Source organism: Balaenoptera physalus (genome assembly GCF_965194825.1).
Source record: "Balaenoptera physalus genome assembly, chromosome: 13".
NCBI classification, from domain to species: Eukaryota; Metazoa; Chordata; class Mammalia; order Artiodactyla; family Balaenopteridae; genus Balaenoptera; species Balaenoptera physalus.
The window spans coordinates 86,219,592-86,241,981 of NC_138892.1; the positions used below are offsets into that span (position 1 = coordinate 86,219,592).

The following is a 22,390-nucleotide window of genomic DNA, read 5'->3' on the forward strand; positions in this document are numbered from 1 at the left end:
AATTAATAAAAGGAGTAACAATGGTAGACTCTGATTTAAATGCTTTACATGTATTATTTCATTTCAAAATAGCCCCATTTTACAGATGAGGGTACAAAATCTAGAAAGGTTAATTAATTTACCCAAGTTTAGAAGTTAAGAGGTCAAAATATATATATTTTCCTATTTTAAATGATTACAATCAATTTAACTTCCTTTAAATTCTTTGTCTTCCCAGATATGATTCTATAACAGACTCTTCCAGAAATGATATGAAGAGGCAATTTGCACTGACAATGGAATTTGTTGAAGAATACTTGAAAGAGGTTGTAAATCAGCCTTTTCCATTTGGAGATAAAGAAAAAAACAAACTGACATTTGAGGTAATTTTTTAAAACAATTAATCCATGAGGTTTTCAATTTACCCTGTCTAAAATTAGATACATTGAACATCAAAGATTTTTTTCCCTCTAATATTCAGGATGTTTTAGTAATTAGGTAGTTAAATTCATGAACATATGATTCACTCTGCCATTGATTAAAAGATAGATTTGATGCTTTAATTATACCTGATATAGGATACTAAATATTTTATTTATAGTTATCTGTTAGATACTCTGATTTTTTTGGTTTCATTTATTGTGTAAGCTTTATTGCATTTAGTGAACAAAGACAGCTTTGCATGTTTATAAAATGTTTGGATACATGTTTTTCATCCATGAAGGTAATGTTTTTAGCCTCATTAAACTGAATTGAAATACCTCCAGTTATAATATCACTTTGGGGATATAGTGACAAAACTAGAGAGAAGATGCCCTTACATGATATCTGGGGTATTAGGTACCTACTGGTGTGTAACAGCTTACCCCCAAACTTAGCAGCTCAAAGCAACAAGCATGTTATTATCTCACAGTTTCTGTGGGTCAGGAATCTGGGAGGGCTTATTAGTTGGGTGGTTCTAGGTCAGGGTCTCTCATGAGGTCAGGATCTCACAAGCAGTTTATTGGGGTTGCAGTTTCTGTGGGTCAGGAATCTGAGAGGGCTTATTAGTTGGATGGTTCTAGGTCAGGGTCTCTTATGAGGTCATGGTCTCACAACCTGTTGATTGGGGTTGCAGTCATCTGGGGTTAGATGATCTGCTTCTCAGCTCACTTGTGTGGTTGCTGGTGGCTATACTTCCTTGCTAGCTATTGTCTAGACATCTCATTTTCTTGCCGTGTGGGCCTTTCCATAGGCTGCCTCAGTGTCCTTACAGTATGGCACCTGGCTTCCCCCAGAGCAACCATTAGAGAGAGAGAAAGAGAGAGCCCAAGATGGAAGTTGCAGTCTCCTATAAACTAATCTTAGAACTGTCATGTCACCACTTCTGCTGTATGCTATTGGAGACACTGAGTAACCCTGGGGCAGTGTGGAAGGAGACCCTACATTGGGCACCATCTTGGAAGCTGGCTCTCACACCTAGTATGTCCTATAGTATCCAGGAGACCACACAGTGGCATAAGGAACATATATTTCTAGACAGATTTCATGGATAATATTCATTTATTAAAGTAATTCATTAATGTAACTATTTATTAAGTGGTATCCTACTGACGTAAGTTAATGTTTAAATAAGAGGTAAATCATTCTAATGTAAACCTCTTTTAACCACCCTGATACAACTAAAATCTTGTCTTGTCCCTTCCTTGCTGGCTGTTGACAAGATACCTCATCTTCTTGTCACATGGGCCTTTGATGGGGTTGATGAACTGGTCTTATTTGGATTTAATTCTAAACTTGATTAAATTGGAGTTCAGTGGTTGCTTTTGCAGGTATTTCAATTCCTAGGTATTAAAGAATTAGAAAGGTTAGAAATACCTGCACTAACTTAGATAATAAAAAGTCAATGCTAATTTCTGTTCCTAATGTTTTTCTTTTCTTTTTCACCTTCTCCCTGCCTTTTTAAAATTAAGGTGGTCCACTTGGCTCGGAATCTTATATACTTTGGATTTTATAGTTTCAGTGAATTACTAAGGCTAACAAGAACACTTCTGGCTATCCTCGATATTGTTCAGGCCCCCATGTCATCATATTTTGAAAGATTAAGCAGATTTCAAGATGGAGGTAAGAATTTTGGAGAAAAGTTATAACCTTTTTGGTATTCCTTTGAGGTGAGATAGAAAACAAATCTATAGAGAAGTGGTTGTTAACATGTACCTGCTAATATATGTGTGCAAATGGAATGTCATCCTGTGATAGGGCTGAGTGACCAGAGGCTGGATTTACAAACATTCTTCTCTGTTTTTAATGAAAAGCTTTAAAAGACAACTTCATAAGATCAATGAATTCCACCTTCAGCAGCTCATGTTACGGTCAATCCACTAGTGAAGTATTATGTGTTAAAAAATAAAAACATCTTAATATTTGTGGTCATCCTGGTGTGTGTCATGTGCTGGCTACACTTCATAGCATGGCATAAAAAATGCAGAGAATGGGCACACTCAGGGTCACACCAGAGAAGCAGAGAGTGCAAGGCTAGCACAAGAGGCAGTACAGTAAAGTGGGCAAGAAAGCATGCACTTTTGAGTCAGAGTGCCTATGTTCAAATCCTGCCTTGACCACTTATTAACTTAGGCAAGGTACTTATTTTCTCCAAGAGTTTTTTTTCTTATCTGAGATATGACGATGAAAATACCAGTATCTTCCTCACAGTCTCCATGTGAGAATTACGTGAATGTGTACAATATATTCAAAGCACTTATAACAGTGCCCATCTCATAACTCAATAAAATTTTTTTCAGATGGTGATTGTCTTTAAGTTGGATGCTCTGAAAATACCCTGTGGTATAGAATTGTTTGCAGAATGTGTATTGAAGAGTGCATTTAAGATATACACCTGTAAGGAAGTGGGGAAGGTAGGATTGGGCAGACAGAGAAGCTGAGCCACAGTGAGGTTACGATTGAGGTCTTTGCTGATCCTACAGGGAGCTCTGGAGCTGAGTTGGCCCTTCAAAGTGGTCACAAATTAAGGCAAAGGGCCTGAGCTTTATATCCTCGCATTAGCCCGCCTTGACTGCTGCCTTCATCACAGAGGGGGTGTGTAGCCTTGGGTAAGGCAGTTCCCCCTGGACAAGGGTCACTCTTAGTGAGAAGCACGGCTTCGAGAAGACAGCAGTCATCATGCCCAGCAACTGAGGAAATAGATGCCTCAGCTCTAACAGGTGATGCGGATGGAGCACAATGTATCCGCTACAGTATCCACTACAGGATCAAACAGTAAAGCCAGAAATCTAACTTCGGACATAGGGAAGAAATATCTGACTAGCAATGATAAACGAACAAGTAGCTGAAGTAATTAATTGTGATGCCTAAATCTCAATCCCTTCTACATCTGCCAAAAATCTGTACAGACCAATAAAAAGCAAAGTAAACCCCATCAATCCCTCACCTTCAGCAGAACTAGAAGACAGAGGACAGTCCGAACTTCAGTTATTATAAGTGGAAAAGCAACGTCAGTTTTTAGTGGCACTGTCTCACTGTTCCTACTGAGAGCCTCTGTGGACAGTTAGGGAGTTCTGGAAAAACCATGTGGAAGAGACAGGAAGGGATTGTGCGAAAATCACCCTTAGAATTCCTTGGCAGTCCAGTGGTTAGGACTCCTTGCTTCCACTTCCGGGGGCCTAGGTTCAATCCCTGGTCAGGGAACTAAGATCCAGCAAGCCGCATGGTGTGGCCAAAAAAAAAACAAAAGAAAAAAGAAAATCACGCTTAGAAAAAGAAAGTCTGTCTATCCTAAGGGTGAAAATATTGAAAGAGATTCCAGGTAGATAAGAGCACTGAGTAAGGAGGAAGGAACTTGAAAGTACACAGGTAGCAGTTGTGGAAAAGCTATGCTTCTAGGGATGAACAAGGTTAAAAGTAAGGAAGAGGCACCCTTTGGAGTCTTGGTGGTGAAGGCAAAAAGAAGCAAGGTGGGGCAATCTAGAATACCAGATAAAAGAAACTAACACAGTATTGTGAAGCAATTATACTCCAATAAAGATCTATTAAAAAAAAATTGAAGAAAATATAACTCTTCCTCCACTGCCCCCCAACAAAAGCCAGACTTTAAAGAAACTGCACTTCATGACTCAGACAGAAGAGGGTGCTCCTGAACTGAAGAGCTTGTAAACCAGCTCATGTTGTCACCTTGCCCATGAAATGCAGAAATGTAATCAATCTTCATCTCTAGGAAAGGACTGTAAGATCAAAACAGAATGCAGAATCAAAACATTTCAGTTGATGGAAATTTCTCTCTGAACATCAATCATGAAAGAGAAGAAAATTGTAACATGATACTCTAAACTGAATTAAATGTCTTCAAACATGAAACATGAATGTGTGAAATACACCTTGAATCATAAATCCAAGAACTAAGGTTAGAAATGGACCAACACAAACCGGTCGGAAATGAAAAGAAAGTTGATTGGACTCAGGAAAGAAAAAGACTTTATTATTATCATTTTTAGAAATAACAGACCAAATTACAAGATATCAAAGGAAGAATACATTTGAATGAAAGTGTAGTAAGCACCATTGAAGAAAGGCAGGAGAACAGTGATGAGAATGTTAAGGATTTAAAGAAACAAGTAAAAATGGTCAATGAGAAAGTGGTTGAAATGGAAGAAAGGCAAAGAAGAGCCATCATCTCAATAATTGGAGTCCCTGAAAAAGAAAAACAAAACAATGGAACAGACCTGAGATTTAAAATTCCAATCCAAGAAAACATTCTGTAACTAAAAGATAACCTGAATTCTGCATGGTGAAGTTATGTAGGATGGTAATCTCCAAGACTTAAGATGTAGAAAAATGAAACTATTATATACAGTATATATTCAGACAGGGTGGTGAGGGGGACAGGGAGGCACTATGAAAGCAAATGGAGAAAAAAGGAAAGGAAAGATGCTTCCTGGTATGATGCTTTTTACAATACCCAGTTTACTTTACACCAGACCATTCTTTAAAAACTTAGAAATTGATTTTGACTTTTGTTCTCAGTGCTTATAGTCTGCTTTCAGAGTTATACCCTACAGAGTATTTTATTCCTCTGAAAATTTGCTGATATCCTGTACGTACTCTCCACTGTCCTGTGCGTGTCTGCCCTCTAAGACATGTTTTTTACTCTTTTCAATATTTTGTAATTCTCATATTTTCTTATGAACTCCATTCACCTCTGGATACCTTAATCATTCTTTCAGCTATCTGAGAACAATTAATTTTTCAATAAGAATTTATTGAGCAACTGTTGCATCCAGACATTATTCTAGACACTGGAAAAAAAATGATGAACAAGATAGAGTCCTTAGCCCTAGGGGGGACAGACAATTAATAAATAGGCATCATCCCTCACCTCTCCCTATTGGGGGAGACAGATAATAAACAAATGAATATACACTGTTACATTGGATAATACTATGGGCAAAAATCAAGTAAGACAATATGGAGCATGATAGAGAAGGGAGGGGCAGTTATTTTTAGCTAGAGTGAATTTTTTTTCAATTGAAGTATAGTTGATTTACAGTGTTGTGTTAGTTTCAGGTGTACAGCAAAGTGATTCCATTATACGTACAAATATATCTATTTTTTTTCAGATTCTTTTACCTTATAGGTTATTGTGAAATATTGAGTATAGTTCCTTGTGGTGTATAGTAGGACCTTGTTGGTTATCTATTTTATATATAGTAATGTGTATATGTCAATCCTAATCTTCCAATTTATCCCTTCCCCCCTTACTCCCTGGTAACCATAAGTTTATTTTCTACATCTGCAACTATTTCTGTTTGTATATAAGTTCATTTGTATCATTTTTTAAGATTCCACATATAAGTGATATCATATGATATTTGCCTTTGCCTGACTTACTTCACTTAGTATGATAATTTTTAGGTCCATCCATATTGCTGCAAATGGCAATATTATGTTCTTCTTTATGTCTGAGTAATATTCCATTGTATATATGTACCATATCTTCTTTATCCAGTCATCTGTTGATGGACATTTAGGTTGCTTCCGTGTCTTGGCTATTGTAAATAGTGCTGCTATGAACATTGGGGTGCATGTATCTTTTCGAATTATGGTTTTCTCTGGGTATATGCCCAGGAGTGGGATTGCTGGGTCATATGATTATTCTATTTTTAGTTTTTTAAGGAACCTCCATACTGTTCTCCCTAGTGGCTGTATCAATTTACATTCCCACCAACAGTGTAGGAGCGTTCCCTTTTCTCCACAGCCTCTCCAGCATTTATTATATGTAGACTTTATGATGATGGCCATTCTGACTGGTGTGAGGTGATACCTCATTGTAGTTTTGGTTTGCATTTCTAGCTAGTTTTTGTTTGCATTGAACAACCTCTCTGATGTCTGAGCAGAGGCCTACATGCATCAAGGAAGACTGCCCTGAGGCAGAGTCAGCTTGTTATGTGTGAGGAGCAGCAGGAAGGCCATTTTGGCTGAGGTAAAGTGAGGGAAGGGAGAATACAGGAGAAAAGGCTGGAGAAGCTCAGACTGTAGAGACTTGTAGACCCTTGAATTTGAATTGTGCTCTAAGTTTGATGGGCACCTTCAGAGGGTTTTGAGAAGGGATCAATATGATTTGATAACTTTGGCTGCTGAGTGGACAGTAGTGAACATGTATGTGGACATAAATGTTAGAAAGACCATAGAAAGGGGGCCATGGCAGGATTGGAAGATGGTGTTGACTAGAATAGAAGTGGTAGAAGTGGATGAATTTGGAATGGTACTGTCCTGACTCATAGGACTTGGATGTGAAATGGGAAAGAAAGAAGAGAGTCAAAGGTTATTCCTGGGTTTTGAAAGCAGTTGGATGAATGTGGTACTATTTATTGAGGTGAGAAAGACAAGCGGATAAGTGGGGTTGTAGGGACAATCAGGATTTCTATTTGGGCACATCAGGTGTGAAATGACTGTTAGGCATCCAGTTGGGGATGTTATGGTGACAGTTGGATATGTGGATGAACTTAGGGTATTGTCAGGGTAGAAATATGAATGTGAGAATTGGTGCATAGGAGACATGAATATGATCACTTAAGGAGTGATTGTTGATTGGGAAGAAATGACGTCTAAAGACTGAATCCTGGATGCACCAACATTGAACAACAAGATTGAACTGCAAAATAGACTGGGACAGAGAACCAGTGAGTAAAGAGGAAAACCAGGAGAATATGTTGTCTTGGAGGCCAAATGAAAAGTAATTGTAATTGTTTGTTGGCTTATATATTTCCTAGATAGCTGCTGTTCATTGAGTACTGTATGTGCTGAGTGGTTTTCCATGGACTACTTTCCATGTAGAGTGACTTGTGCTTAACCATGACACACAGTGTTACTCCATTAATTAAGTATGAAACACCATAGTTCTATTCCAGTATAAAAGGTGATTCATGATAGTTTTTATCAGCCCATTATAATTCTCTAAGAAACTTCTTGCTGTGTTGTAAGAAATACCTGTATGTGTCCTGCATGAACCGAGGCTCAGAGGTCTCTTCCTTTTGAGATTCGACTCGTGTGGTGTGTAGAATGGTGTCTCTTTATTTGGGGAATTGCATTTTCCTAATCTGTGGAAAGGGTTTGTGGATTTTGCCTAGATTTTTGGAATTTGAAAGAATGTTTAGTAGTAAATACCCTAGAAATCTGTTATTCTGGTTCTTGGTGCATTGAAATTAATTTGAATTTAAGGACTATAGTTTAAGATCCCTTCTCTTGATATTTGCAAATCAGAGGGTAAATTATTTCTTTTATACATTCCTATTATTGCATACATAATGTAAACTGTGAGAAAATATAGTTTGTTGTTAAGCACAATTTGATAACAGTGATGCTTATACTACACAAGATACCTCTGAGAGAATTTGTTATAGTGAGCTTTCTTCATTTCTCTCAACTCTAAAAGTCCTTCTCAAGGAATCATTTTTGCTTTTACTAGCACTAAATGTTTATTTAATATCATTATCTTGCATACATATGGGAGGACAATACTTTTATAGTAAAACACTCTTTAGATTTCTTTGGAGCATAACTATACTTGCAAGACAAAAAAAAAAAAGTACTATACTTTTTGTCAATGTTGCCTTGAGGTACAGTTGAAAAAGTGAATATGTGGCTTTATTTACATTATATAAAATAAAAAAGAAAGAATGTACCTCACAGGGATACATTGTCTGCTCATAAATATTGCCAGTATGTGAATGTAATGGAATTGTGCCTGGATTCCACACTGTTTTGTAAAAAAGTACCAATATAGAAAACCATAATCAGGGAGATTAATTAATTTGCCTAAGATTCATTAGTAAGTTAGTAGCATTGCTAAGAATTGAAGTGCAAGGAATTAGTCTTCCTATCTTTTGCACCACTCAATTATTTATTAGTCTGATGAACTAATATTTTAGAAAAATTGTTACTGAGGTTAGAATTTTGGTCCGTAAATTTGTTTTAAGTTAACACTTCTGTAGGGGCTCAGTCTTATAGGTATTCTTTAAGCTAAGTACACAAAATACAGAGTTGAAAATAAAATTTTAAAATAAAAAATAATAAAATTGGGTCAAAGCAACATCATGTACCTCTAGATGTGACGTACTGAGAAGGACACAACATTGCCTATTTAGTATTCCTGACAAAAATTCATAATCTCCATCTAATCATGAAGAAATATCAGACAGGTACAAATTGCGGGGGTATTTTATAGAACAACTGGCTTGAACATTTCGAAAATGTCAGTGTTATGAAAGATAAAGTTTGAGAAACTGTTACAGAATAAAGGAGATTAAAGAGACATGACAACTAAGTATAATATGTGGTTTTGGATCAGGAAAATTATTATCTACAGAAGACATTATTGGCACAATTGGTAAAATTTGAATATGGATTGTACATTAGGTTGTAGTGTTGTATCAGATTTCCTGAATTTTATAATTGTACTGTACTGTAGTTATGTAAGAGAATGTACTTGTTTTTAGCAAATACGTGCTGAAGAATTGAGAGTTAAAAAGGTCATGATGTCTGGAACTAACTCTCAAAGAGTGCGAGAAAGGTGTGTGTGTGTGTGTGTGTGTGTGTGTGTGTGTGTGTACAGAGAGAGAGAGGATGTAAATGTGGCAGAATTTGTGAATCTGATAAATATGGGCAGAGGGTGTTATGGGGTGTTATGGGTGTTCTTTGTACTATGCTTGTAACTCCATAAATTCGAAAGTATTTCAAAACAGAAAAATTAATGACTTAAGTAATTAGCCAAATAGGAAAATGATTTATTATATGTAAGATGACATTTCAAACTTACAGCATTATCTTGCAACTCTTCTAGGAGATGTGTTATTATAGCTGAGTTCTATTAAGCTATAAATTCCTAAAGAAGGCCTATTAGACTCTATAAATTCTTAGCAAAATAAGCAAGAGAGGACACATTTCTGGAATTTCCAAATGTGGAGACAGGATTGTCAGGCCTGGGAAAAATTCCTGTGGTACAGGGTGAGACTGAGGCTGATGCCAGAGAGGAAATCCCAGATTACGGGAAGTACCTGGAGAAAAAAGAATTGTTATTCTAAAGGACAAGTCAGGGAGCCGTAGCAATATTGCCACAGTATAATACCCGGTGTAGCACCATCTTGGCCCTTTTCTATTATAAGTGTTTTATTATATTTTCTTATTTTTAGTGAAACTTTATTTTTATTGGCAGTCATTTGCAAAACACAATTTTTTAAAACTAGGAGGTAATTTTATAAGCACTGTTGCCAGACTGGCCAGCTCTTTCAAGTAAATGATAACAGCTTTCTTTTCTCATACTGTGTCTGGAAAATCCTGTGCAATAGAACTATGTCTTTTTTTATCCTTTTGATCGACTTACCACTTAAGAATTCTGCTCCAGCACAGTTGGGGTTGGACATTGAGAGAAGTGTGTCTGGTCATTGTTTGGCAGGTCAGACCCAGGGGAGTGGAAGAAGAGGGAGGTGTGTGGAGAAGATGAAGGCTTACGGTTCCCGGAGTTCAATTCCACGCCGGCCTCAGTGGCGCCTGTCTTAAATAGGGTGTGCACACAGCATTCGTGTGTTTTTCTGGGAAATCCTGTAGGCTTAGATGCCAGTGATCCGTGTTTGAGGCAATGGGGATGGCTGCCTTGGAAAGTGGCAATTACAGAAGTTTTCCTCTTCTGGGTCCTTGGTCGCAGTGCAGCCCTTCGCCTCACTGGGAGTCGTCCTCATCCTAGAGCTGGTTGGGAGTCTGGGTCTAGCTCCCAGGCTGTGTCTGCTCACCGTCACGGTGGCTTTTTAGTTGGCATGCTCAGCAGAAATTGATAGGTTCAGAAGCAGCTTCTCATTTTCGTGCCCTAGAGGTGGTCCATTCAGAAAATTATCCAGGCACACTCACACGGAGACAAAAGGAGCTGGCAGTGCCCTGGCCTTTACTGTAGTGAGGCAGAAGATTCTCGTCTTCAGAACTATCAACAACTTTTCATTCACTATGTACTCACTTAAGAAAAGAAATATTGTTTTCAAACAAATGTATTCACTCCCAGCAGGCTATGTTGTTCAGTCAGTGTGCTTTGCCTAATACCTATCATTTACTCTCACTGATTTAGAATTCACAGGCACCATTCAGTGTAATTGATCTTTTGGGTCAAAGGATTATGTCACGCAGTGCTCTTCTTTGTTATGTTTAGAAGTTAAAAGCAAATGCTGTATACAGGCTGATAAACTGGATATTTTCAATATATTTGTGAAAGTACATTTCATTTAAAAAATTATGCGTCTCTCTTTATGCTTGCTGAAGATACACAATCCAAGGATTGATACTACTACAGGCATACCTCCTTTTATTGCACTTAGCTTTATTGCGTTTCACAGATATTGCGTTTTTTACAAATGGAAGGTTTGTGTCACCCCTGAGTCCAGCAAGTCTGCTGGAGCCATTTTCCAACAGCATTTGTTCACTTTGTGTCTCTGTGTCACATTTTGGTAATTCTCACAATATTTCAAACTTTTTCATTATTAATATGTTTGTCATGATGATCTGTGATCTTTGATGTTGCTCTTGTAATTGCTTTTGGCCACCACTAGCCACGTCCACATCAGCCGGCCAACTTAACCAATAAATGTTGTGTGTGTTCTGACTGCTCCACCAACCTGCCGTTCCCCGTCTCTCCTTCTCTCCTTCTCTCCTTGGGCCTCCCCTATTCCCTGAGACACAGCAATATTGAAATTAGGCCAGTTAATAATCATACAGTGGCCTCTATGTGTTCAAGTGAAGGAAGAGTTGCACGTCTCTCACTTTACATCAAAAGCTAGAAATGATTAAGCTTAGTGAGGAAGGCATGTTGAAAGCCAAGATACACTAAAAGCTAGGCCTCTTGCACCAGTTAGCCAAGCAGTGAATGCAAAAGGAAGGTTCTTGAAGGAAGTTAAAAGTGCTACTCCAGTGAACATATGAAGGGTAAGAAAGGGAAACAGCCTTATTGCTGATATGGAGAAAGTTGTAGTGATCTGGATAGAAGATCAAAGCAGCCACAACATTTCTTTAAGCCAAAGCCTAATCCAGAGCAAAACCCTAACTGTCTTCAGTTCTCTGAAGGCTGAGAGAGGTGAGGAAACCGCAGGAGACAAGTTTGAAGCTAGCAGAGGTTGGTTCATGGGGTTTAAGGGAAGAAACCATCTCCATAACATAAAAGTGCAAGGTTAAGCAGCAAGTGCTAAGGTAGAAGCTGCAGCAAATTATCCAGAAGACCTAGCTCAGATAATTCATGAAGGTGGCTATACTAAACAACAGATTTTCAGTGTAGACAAAACAGCCTTCTATTTGAAGAAGATGCCATCTAGGACTTTCATAGCTGGAGAGGAGAAGTCAATGCCTGTCTTCAAAGCTTCAAAGGACAGGCTAACTCTTGTTGGGGGCTAAAGCAGCTGGTGACTTTGAGTTGAAGCCAGTGCTCATTTACCCTTCTGAAAATCCTAGGGCCCTTCAGAATTATGCTAACTCTACTTTGCCTGTGCTCTATAAATGCAACAACAAATCCTGGATGTCAGCACATCTGTTGACAACATGGTTTACTGGATATTTTAAGCCCACTGTTGAAACCTACTGCTCAGACAAAAAGATTTCTTCCAGAATATTACTGCTCATTGACAGTGCACCTGGTCACGCAAGAGCTCTGATGGAGACGTACAGCCAGATTAATGTTGTTTCCCTGCCTGCTAACACAGCATCCATTCTGCAGCCCATGGATCAGGGAATAATTTTGACTTTCAAGTCTTATTATTTAAGAAATACATTTTATAAGACTCTAGCTGGCTTAGGTAGTGATTCTTCTGATGGACCTGGGCAGAGTAAATAGAAAACCTTCTGGAAAGACTTCTCATTCTAGATGTCATTAAGAACATTTGTGATTCATGAGAAGAGGTCAAAATATCAACATTAACAGGAGTTTGGAAGAAGTTGATTCCAGCCCTCAGGGATGACTTTGAGGGGTTCAAAACTTCAGTGGAGGAAGTAACTGCAGATGTGGTATTAAGTAGCAAGAGAACTAGAATTAGAAGTAGAGCCTGAAGATGTCACTGAATTGCTATAATCTCAAGTTAAAACTTGAACAATTGAGGAGTTGTTTCTTATGAGCGAAGAAAGTGGTTTCTTGAGATGCAATCTGCTCCTGGTGAAGATGCTGTGAAGATTGTTGGGATGACAACAAAGGATTTAGAATATTATGTAAACTGAGTTGGTAAAGCAGTGGCAGGGTTTGAGAGGATTGGCTCCACATTTGAAAGAAGTTCTACTGTGGTTAAAATACTGTCAAACAGCTACAGAGAAATTGTTCATGAAAAGAAGATCGATGCAGCAGACTTCACTGTTGTCTTATTTTGAGAAACTGCCACGGCCACCTGAACTGCCACCAAACCCCACCCTGATCAGTCAGCAGCCATCAACACTGAGGCAAGAGCCTCCACCAGCCAACAGATTATAATTCAGTGAGGGCTCAGATGATGGTTAGCATTTTTTTTTATGATTAAGGTAATTTCATTTATTCATTTATTCTTACATTTATGAATTTATCAAATGACATGTTATTGTGAATACACTCTGTGAAAAGACTCAACTATTATTAGGACAGACATGTCATGCAGTGTTTGAACATGGGTAGACACTGACCTTCTTTGACGTTAAAAGAAAATAAACTATCCAGATGGTTAGCAATTTTTAGCATTAAAATATTTTTTAAGTTAAGGTGTGTACATTGTTGTTTTTTTTTTTTTACACATAATGCTGTTGTACACTTAATAGACTAAACCATGGTGTAAACATAACTTTTATATGCACTGGGAAACCAGAAAAACTTCCTGTGACTCATTTTTATTGCGATATATGATTTGCCGTGGTGGTCTGGAACTGAACCTGCAGTATCTCTGAGGTATGCCTATACTAATGTGATTAATTAAGATCACTTATTACAGGTATGTGGGTGTGTTTTGTTCTACTAGAGAGTCATTTAAATGGTTGGGACAAATGTGAATCCTACTTATACATTCTCCTAAGAGCAACATAACGTGTTAACTCGGAAAGGTGAGAGTATCATCTCCTTTTGAGCAGAGTATAGAACTTGACACAGTCTGGAAATGGTTTAAGTCTAATTTGTTATTTAGTTATCCTGTCAATATCCTTTCATTTATCTGTTTGTTGTTTGAATGGAACTGGGGTTCAAATTTAAACCTACAAAATGGAGCAATACAGTCTAACCATTGAGTAAGACTTGGGCTCATTCGGGTGTCTAGGTCACCACTGTCATTTCTTCTCACAATTGCCCCCCAACCCTTGAACTCACCGCAGTTTGAAAAGACAATAGATCAGAAAACTGCCAAAATGTCAAATAAGAGCCGAATAGTTTCTTTTCATCTTCTACCATTTTGCTTTTTCACAGCTCCAAGTTCTTGGGAGTTTCTGTAGTCAAGCCCTGAAAGGTTGGCCTGTTCCCAGTCGGTAACCAAATAATCTTTTTTTTTGGCATATATGTTATAATATTGAAAAAGGGAAATCACCAAAAAAAAAAAATCGATGGAAATTCCATTTACTTTTAGGATTTCCTTTCCTTTGAGGTTTCAGGGTGGGAGCTGAAGTGCCTTTGGTCTTAGAGAATAAAATACAGGTAACCACAGCAGCCTGAAATTATCCTCCTGCCCTAAAAGGATTCCAGCTGCACTGGTGACTCACGTAGCCCTGTGGGCCCAACCCAGGGTAAGGAAGAGATAAGGAGGGAGGGTAGTAGAGGCACCTTGGATACACAAATGTCCAGTAGTACCCCTTGCCCCAGAAGATCGGGGGAGGAGAGTGAAGGCATGCTAACTCCCCATCTAGTGGCAAAGAACCAGCTGCTTCTTCAATTTAACTTTTTTTTTTTTTTTTGCCTTGGCTGGGACTTCACATGATCCACCTTGAAATGCTTTTCCTGGCAGCATAGTTGCTTTTTAAAAGGAGAAGGGAAATTGAGATGGGAGGTGGAGCAGAGACATTTTTTAATAGTGTTATATGGGTGGGAAAGGAAGAAAATATTTGCAGCAGAAAGTCTGCCAGAAAATAGTTTCTTCCTTTATAAAATCAGGAGGTTAATCTAAATGTGATCTTTACAGTCTCTTTCAGTTCAAAACTGTGATTCTTCGAAGATTAGTATGTAATTCTCATTCACTCACTCAATGGTGTTCTTTTTCATGTGTGTTGCAAAAACACTCCTTGTAGCAAATATCCATAAAGCATGACTCCTGGTTAAGAGCTGTGACTGCTCTTTGTAAAGACACCAGCTACAATGCCTTGAAACCAGGAGCCTTAGTTCACTTAAAATATCGAGTATCCAAAAAAGCAAGCAAGTAAGCAAGCAAGAAAGATTTACCTGTGTGCAAGTTGGGACTCTGAGGACGTGTATATGTGGAGATGGAGGATGAGAAAGAACAGAAATGAGGTTTAGTACAGTGACCATCACCGAACAGCAGGTAGCAAAGGTCCAGGCAGCTTCATTTTAAGGACTCTCTCTAATGTCCCTTCAGCTCCTGTCAATGTTTCATCAGACTGAGCTCCTTCCAGGTCGGTATAAAGGGCATAAGTTCACAGCACAGCTCACAGTGCTCAGAAGTGTCAGGCAGGTTGGCTTGCCGGAGGAAGATGCCACAGGGACCAGTCATCATTTGAACATCTCTTTCCTGGACTTCTGGACTTAATTTTTCCCGCCACCATTCTGCCCCTCGCGATGCTTCTTTTAGATGGTCCTACCTCATCTCTGCTTCCAGCCTGTCCCTCGCCTTCAGGCAGATCTTCTCATCCGCTCTGGGTCTCGTTCCTCACACCTGCCTGCTCCCATCTGCTGCTTCTCCCTTCTGCCTACACCTTCTCCCCATCCACATCATATGCTCCTAGTAAAGGGAGCTGGAGCCTCAAAGAGGCGGCAGGGACACGTGCACAATCCTATCCACAGTGATGGGTTTCTCTTGTCCTCTGTGTGTGTGCCCTGTGTCCGATGAGTGTTTTGTCCTCATCACGCCTGGAGAGTCTTCTCCTGACAACAACTGCCCAGGAGCTCTGGAGGTCCTTAGTGCAGGTTGTGTTCCCCAGGAAGCAGACTCTGAACAGAGATTAGCACGCAGGAGGCTTATTAGAGAGAGCTCTTAGCATCAACCCTGGTGGAAGGGAAGGGAACAAAGCGGGCCTGGGCCAAGCGAGAAATTGGGTTGTGTTGCAGTCTTGGTGGGGAGCCTCTGGGTGGTCTGAGATTGGGATGTCCTTTCAGAGTTCCCTCTCATTGGAGTGAGGGGGCTGAGTTTTCATGCCGCCCTGGAATGGGGTGTGGTCTTGCTTGAGGCAGCTGTTTTCAGACCAGCCGATCCCCAGAGGGCTGACTTGAGGGCTGTCCCCCAAGTGGCACTCCCAGCAGCTGAGGCAATAGTCCTTCATTCCTGAAAGGGAATCTGGGCAGGACCGTCACAGCATCCACCACAGATATTTTCCAGAAAAGTACCGTGATTGGAAAAACGGTAGGTCAAGATTAAGATCTCATAGGAAATACAGATTAGTAAGAAAAATACAAATGATTCAGATCTTTTAGAAGGTAGAGGTTAGGGAGACAAATAAAAACAACATTAAGACATTGAAATGCACAACAAAGTTCTAGGGAAGAAAAAAATTTCTAGAGGCTACCTACTTCCACATGCCCCAGAATCACTGGCATCAGAAATCTACTCCGGGCAGCAAGTGTTTTATGGAATCCTTTTCTTCAGATGTGAAGGAAGATTTCTGATATTCTGATCTTCTGAGTCTGGTTCTCCTACCAGCTTTGTGCTGTGCTGACTGTACCTCTAAGTCCTTTCTGGCTTAATGTATAGTGTCTTTTACACTTTTATTATATATTTTTTTCCTCCTTAAGCTTTTAGAAGTTTTAGAAAAAGTGCCTATAACTGTCAGGTTTTCTCTTAGTTATCAAAGCTGCCTGGGAGGACTTGTTTTCCCCCTCTGGGCTTAGTCTTCTCTCTATATATCAAGAGGTTCTCAAACACATGATCTACGCTAGATCATGTCCCTTTAAAAAATCAAATGAAGGTATAAAAATAGGCAGAGAATAACTATGTAATATGTCTATTATATAGTTAACAGTGAGTGTCCACCATTTGCTAGGCCACACATTTGACAGAGGATTACTTCACAAGGGAATCTGGTATTTATATTTAACGCCTATCACACATCAAAATCTTGCATATTTTTATCTGTAATCCTTCTCACAATCCAGCAAGTTGGTATTATGGTCACATTTTGCCCAGGAAATGTGCTCTTACAGAGGGTAAATACTTGCCCTGAGACCATACAGCCTGTAGCTTGCTGAGCCAAATTTTGAATTCAGCTTTCTTTTTCTTTTTCTCTAGTTCTTCACAAAACCCAACAGCCCTGCCACGGATGTGCTTTCTGCTGTTACACTACTTTCTGTACAGATGACTTCTTCGTCTGCAGGGACTCTGCTTTCTACTTTTTCCAAGTTTCCCAAGAAACTTTAACACGAAACAGTGGGTGTTTATTAAAGAGTTTTGATTTAACTTGAGGTGATTTCACAAGTCAGATCCAAAAAAAAAAAAAAATTAAGCCAAGAATCTCGCCTTCATGAACCGTTGTTGGGATTGTCTCAGCAACAAAGTTTGAAACACAAGTCTTAAAACTGTTACCACTTAAATATCTTGAAGTTGGATGTTCCTTTTCACTCCCTGCTGGTCTCCCTGCCTCTGTTTTTGGCTTTTTCTCCACATTCCCACGTAAGGATCCTTCTGAGTCACATACTCTACCTCTTACTAGTGGTCATCATCTCTTAGAGAGTAACAACCCAGTTCCCTAAGTTGGTGCCCACAGGTCTTCATAATCTGCATTAGACGTCTCTAGTTCTGTCTCTTGCTGTTTCCCCAGTAATACGAAACAATTTTATCATCTAGGACACCTTGCTATGAGCTACTTCTGTATTTCATATATACTTTCATAACTCGCTTGTCACTAGGATGAATTTATGTGCCATGCCTTATATAAATATGCATGCATTTGAAGGACAAAAATATTTAGAGACCCTAATATTCCAAATATATGTTGGTGACTTTTTCTTGTTGGTGTTGAAATTTTTTATGTCTGTTTTTCCTAGTAGACTTACGAAAGGCTCCATGACTCTTAGAATTACTACCTAGAAAATTCAATAATAAAGATTCAAATTTATTGACTGAGAGAGCCAGAAGTGGGGAGAAAAGCTATGAAAATACATTCTGTTTCTGGTTCCGTAGCTGACTTGTACCATGCCTAACATAACATGCATACTTGGCTTTCAAAAATATTTACTGAGTGACATACATTTGATGAATGTATGTAACCTACATGTTTTATATAAATATGTATTTGAATGATAAAAATATTTTCTAGATCATGACATCTCAGATTTATAATTGTTTTTCTTTTATTACTTATGAACTTTTAATTTGGCTTTCGAAACTTCCAATGAATGGGAGATAACATGACAAATGCCAGTTCATGTTAAAATACTTCCTGGTATTTTGTTTCTACAATTTTAGTGATTAATGTTATACCTTTTCATGATCTCTGCACCATCTCTTTTTATAATTGATGTGTAGTTGATTTACAGTGTTTTGTTAGGTTCTGGTGTACAGCAAAGTGATTCAGTTATAAATGTGTATATATATATATATATATATATATATATATATATACACATATATATATATATACACACAGACACACCACGTATATGTAATATATTCTTTTTTATATTCTTTTCCATTATGGTTTATTACAGGTAGATATTGAATATAATTAGTTCCCTGTTCTACACAGTAGGAACTTGTTGTTTATCTGCTTTATATATAATAGTTTGCATCTACTAATCCCAAACTCCTAATTTATCCCTCCTCCCCCGACCCTGGCTTTCCCCTTTGGTAACCATAAGTTTGTTTTCTATGTCTGTGAGTCTGTTTCAGTTTTGTAAATAAATTCATTTGTATCATATTTTAGATTCCACATATAAGTGATATTATATGGTATTTGTCTTTCTCTTTCTGACTTACTTCACTTAGTACGATAATCTCTAGGTCCATCCACACTGATGCAAATGGCATTATTTCATTCTTTTTTTATGGCTGAGTAGTATTCCATTGTGTGTGTATATATATATATATATATATATATATATATATACCACATCTTTTTTATCCATTCGTCTGTGAGCATTTAGGTTTGGTGCACCATCTTAACAGAATAATATGGTTCAAATATTCCCTTGCTAACTGTGTAGGTTCATAAATTTCAGGAGGATTTAATGGGTGTGATGCATGCATAATTTCCATATTACATTAAGTCAGGAAGCAACTCTATATAACTTCCTTCTAGTTCTCTCAGTCAGGGGTTGCTCACATAAATTTATGATGCATAAAAATATTTTTGTTATACTTTGTAATTAATTTAACTCAATAGAGGCAGAAGACTCTGTAGGTTCATCTGTATTTCTCTGGGATGTGTTGGAAACAAAGGCATTGTCTGTAGTACTTTGGGTTTTGGTTTCCCAAAGGTATCAGCCACACAATGGATGAAGCACCTTCCACAGTTTAGTGTGGAGTTTATTCTTATTCTCTAAGCTATAAAGTGACTCCGAAACCTCTGGAGTTCTGTAGGAGTGGTGTAAATGATTCCTGGCAGCCAGGAAGAGCTACTGACATTACCAAATTGAGTTAAGAGGACAGAATCAATACCTAGATGACCTCACAAATAATGAGAATGACTAAAGAGGACCAGGTTGTCCTCACCTTCTTTCTACTCAGTTATTTCCGCCAATTGTAAATACTGTTTGACCCTCAGAATCTAATGCCTCAAGGTGTTAATACACTGGGGTAGGTTCCTCAGTTCCCTCAATTTCTGGTCAAGAGCATCCACCAGTGACCTACAGTAAGGCACCTTATTGGAACCTAATCATAGATTTGTAGAACGTTAGCATGTAAAGGGACTGTAGAAATCGTCTATATGAACTTCAGAACTTCATAGTACCTGTAGCAAATGGTCATCTAGGATCTCTTGGAACACCTGAGTGACCAAGATTTTACTGCTGCAAAAGGTAGGTCTTTCTTATTTACAACAGCTCCAAATATTGTCTCTTTTGTTAGGTTATCCTAAATATACCTCCCTCTCACTTCCAACAAGCAGCCCTACTTTTGTTCCCTGGAGCCATGTGGAAATCTAGCCTCACTTTCACATATCAGTTCTTTCTATGTTTACAGATGGCCGGCATGTCACCTGAATATCTCCTCCTCTCTGTGTCATCACCAGCAGTTTCTTTAACAGTTCCTCTTATGATTCTAATATTTTTGATCACTGGTTTGGCAAGAACAGTTATTTTCTCATTCATAATGAACACTTTACTTTTGTAATACAGTCTAGATGAAAATGAGTGTTTTTGGTAATGATGACATAGTATTGATTTCTACTGAGCTTGAATGAAACTAAAGTTCTAGTTTGTGCTCTGTTAACATCACATTTTCCCATCACATACTTGAGTTGGTTTTATTTGGACCTAAATGGCAGGGCATTTTATATTTTGATTTTACTTTGTTGGACTTAACCCATTAGTTTTCTTTTGTTAATGCATTGACTGATTTGCACATATTGAGCCATCCTTGTGAACTTGGGATGAATCCCACTTGGTCGTGGCCTATGATCTTTTTTATGTATTGTTGGATTCGGCTTGCTAATATTTTGTTGAGAATTTTTGCATCTATATTCATCAAAGATATTGGCCTTTAATTTTCTTTTTTGGTGGTGTCTTTGGTTTTGGTATCAGGGTGATGGTGGCTTCATAGAATGTCTTTGGGAGTCTTCCCTCCTCTTCAATCTTTTGGAAGAATTTGAGAAGGCTCAGTATAAGTTCTTCTTTGTATGTTTGGTAGAATTCACATGTGAAGCCATCTGGTCCTAGACTTTTGTTTGTAGGGAGTTTTTTTTTTTTTTTTTTAGATTACAGATTCTATTTCACTTCTAGTGATCGGTCTGTTCAAATCATCTATTTCTTCTTGATTCAATTTTGATGGGCTTTATGTTTCTAGAAAGTTGTCCGTTTCTTCTAGGTTGTCAAATTTGTTGGCATATAATTAATTGTTCATAGTATTCTCTTATGGTTTTCTGTATTTCTGCAGTGTCAACTGAAATTTCTCCTTTTTCATTTCTTATTTTGTTTATTTGGGTCCTCTCTCTTTTCTTCTTGGTGAGCCTGACCAGAGGTTGGTCAATTTTGTTTACCCTTTCAAAGAACCAGCTCTTGGTTTTATTGATTTTAATCCATTAATTTTCAACCTGTCAATGTAGTTTTGGGATTTGATGGAGTCATTTACTATATTAGTTATCCTTCATTGTTTCATGTTGTCTTTGCATTTGCAAAGCATGCTCTTTCTGACTTCACCTGTCACTGACAAAAATACTTATGTGGGCGAGACAACAACAGAGCAGCAAGGAGCTAGAGGCCCTTCTGTACTTTAACAGTGCTTGATTTAATAGTACTCTTTGACTATAATCAGTTAACTAAAATCATGCCTATGAAACTGTACACTATTCAGTGTATATCTCTATGGTATGATAAATCAGAGGAGTGGTTGTTTTTGGTGGTGGTGGTGAGGGGGATTGTAGAGCTCAATAACTGGGAAAGGGCACAAAAGAGCTTTCTGGGGTAACGGAAATGTCTGACTATCTGGATACCATGTGGTTTATATGGGTCCTTCCTTGTCCTAACTACTAAAACCTTTCATTTAAGATCTGCGTATTGTACTGTATTTAATTTACATCTCAATTATAAAAATAGTATGTAAATCCACTTATTGCTTGCATTACCGGCTGTTAAAAATTAAAGATCAGTTTGGCAAATTAAAATGAAATCTTGAGGATTGGAATACTGAAATGACTTTGTCGGTATTTGACAGTGATGAAATCCAAAATAAGATGTAGAACTCAACCAGTGTTTTGTATGAATTGCTTTTTCAGTTCATCCTTTGAATAACACTTCTTTAGGGTGTGGGATGGGAAATAATTTTCCTCTAAGCAGCCTACTTGATATTCAGAAAAAGATGGCTAATAACATTACTATACTTTAGTAACATGTTTCTAGTAGGTTTTGCTTTGTTCTGTTTCTTTCTTTTTATAAATGTATTTATTTTTATTTATTTTTGGCTGCGTTGGGTCTTTGCTGCTGTGCGCAGGCTTTCCCTAGTTGCGGTGAGTGGGGGCTACTCTTCGTTGCGGTGCGCGGGCTTATCATCGCAGTGGCTTCTCTTTGTTGCGGAGCACGGGCTCTAGGTGCACGGGCTTCAGTAGTTGTGGCTTGTGGGCTCTAGAGCGCAGACTCAGTAGTTGTGGCGCATGGGCTTAGTTGCTCCGTGGCATGTGCGATCTTCCCAGACCAGGGCTCGAACCTGAGTCCCCTGCATTGGCAGGCGGATTCTTAACCACTGCATCACGAGGGAAGCCCTGTTCTGTCTCTAAGCTCTTGGAAAGTTGGAATCTGTAAATGGCTTATCAACATACTGTGTTCAACGAGTGTTTATTCAGAATGAAGAAAATTAGGTGTCATATCATCTACTCTGGCCATTGAGTATTCTTTATAAACCATTCCTCTGCAAGACTTCTCCTTTTAGAGGTGATATTTTGTGTCAACCATGTCATAGTGTAAGAGGTAATGGGCTATGATTATGTGATGGACCACAGGCTCATTACTAAGGTGGTGACCACTATAGTAGAACATAATGAAACAGAGAAGAGCTGTCTTTCATGGGTGTAGTGAAAGCACGCATGTGTCCTCCATTTTTCATTTTGAGGTAATACCTTACAATTATATGGTATTTTTCATTCT

The 22,390-nt window shown here is 38.4% G+C and overlaps 1 protein-coding gene across 4 annotated transcripts in view; it reads left to right on the forward strand.

Annotated features, from left to right (window-relative positions):
- The window catches only part of ITPR2 (inositol 1,4,5-trisphosphate receptor type 2), a 524,966-nt gene that overhangs the window by 181,105 nt on the left and 321,471 nt on the right, over positions 1-22,390 (forward strand). For 2 of the 4 annotated variants that reach the window (XM_082419574.1, XM_082419571.1), the window contains exons 20-22: positions 218-362; positions 1,932-2,082; positions 16,887-17,024. In XM_082419574.1, coding sequence (XP_082275700.1) covers positions 218-362; positions 1,932-2,082; positions 16,887-17,024 — 434 coding nt within the window. The remainder of the gene's footprint in view (positions 1-217; positions 363-1,931; positions 2,083-16,886; positions 17,025-22,390) is intronic. The other 2 variants (XM_082419572.1, XM_082419573.1) reach the window with 1 other exon arrangement.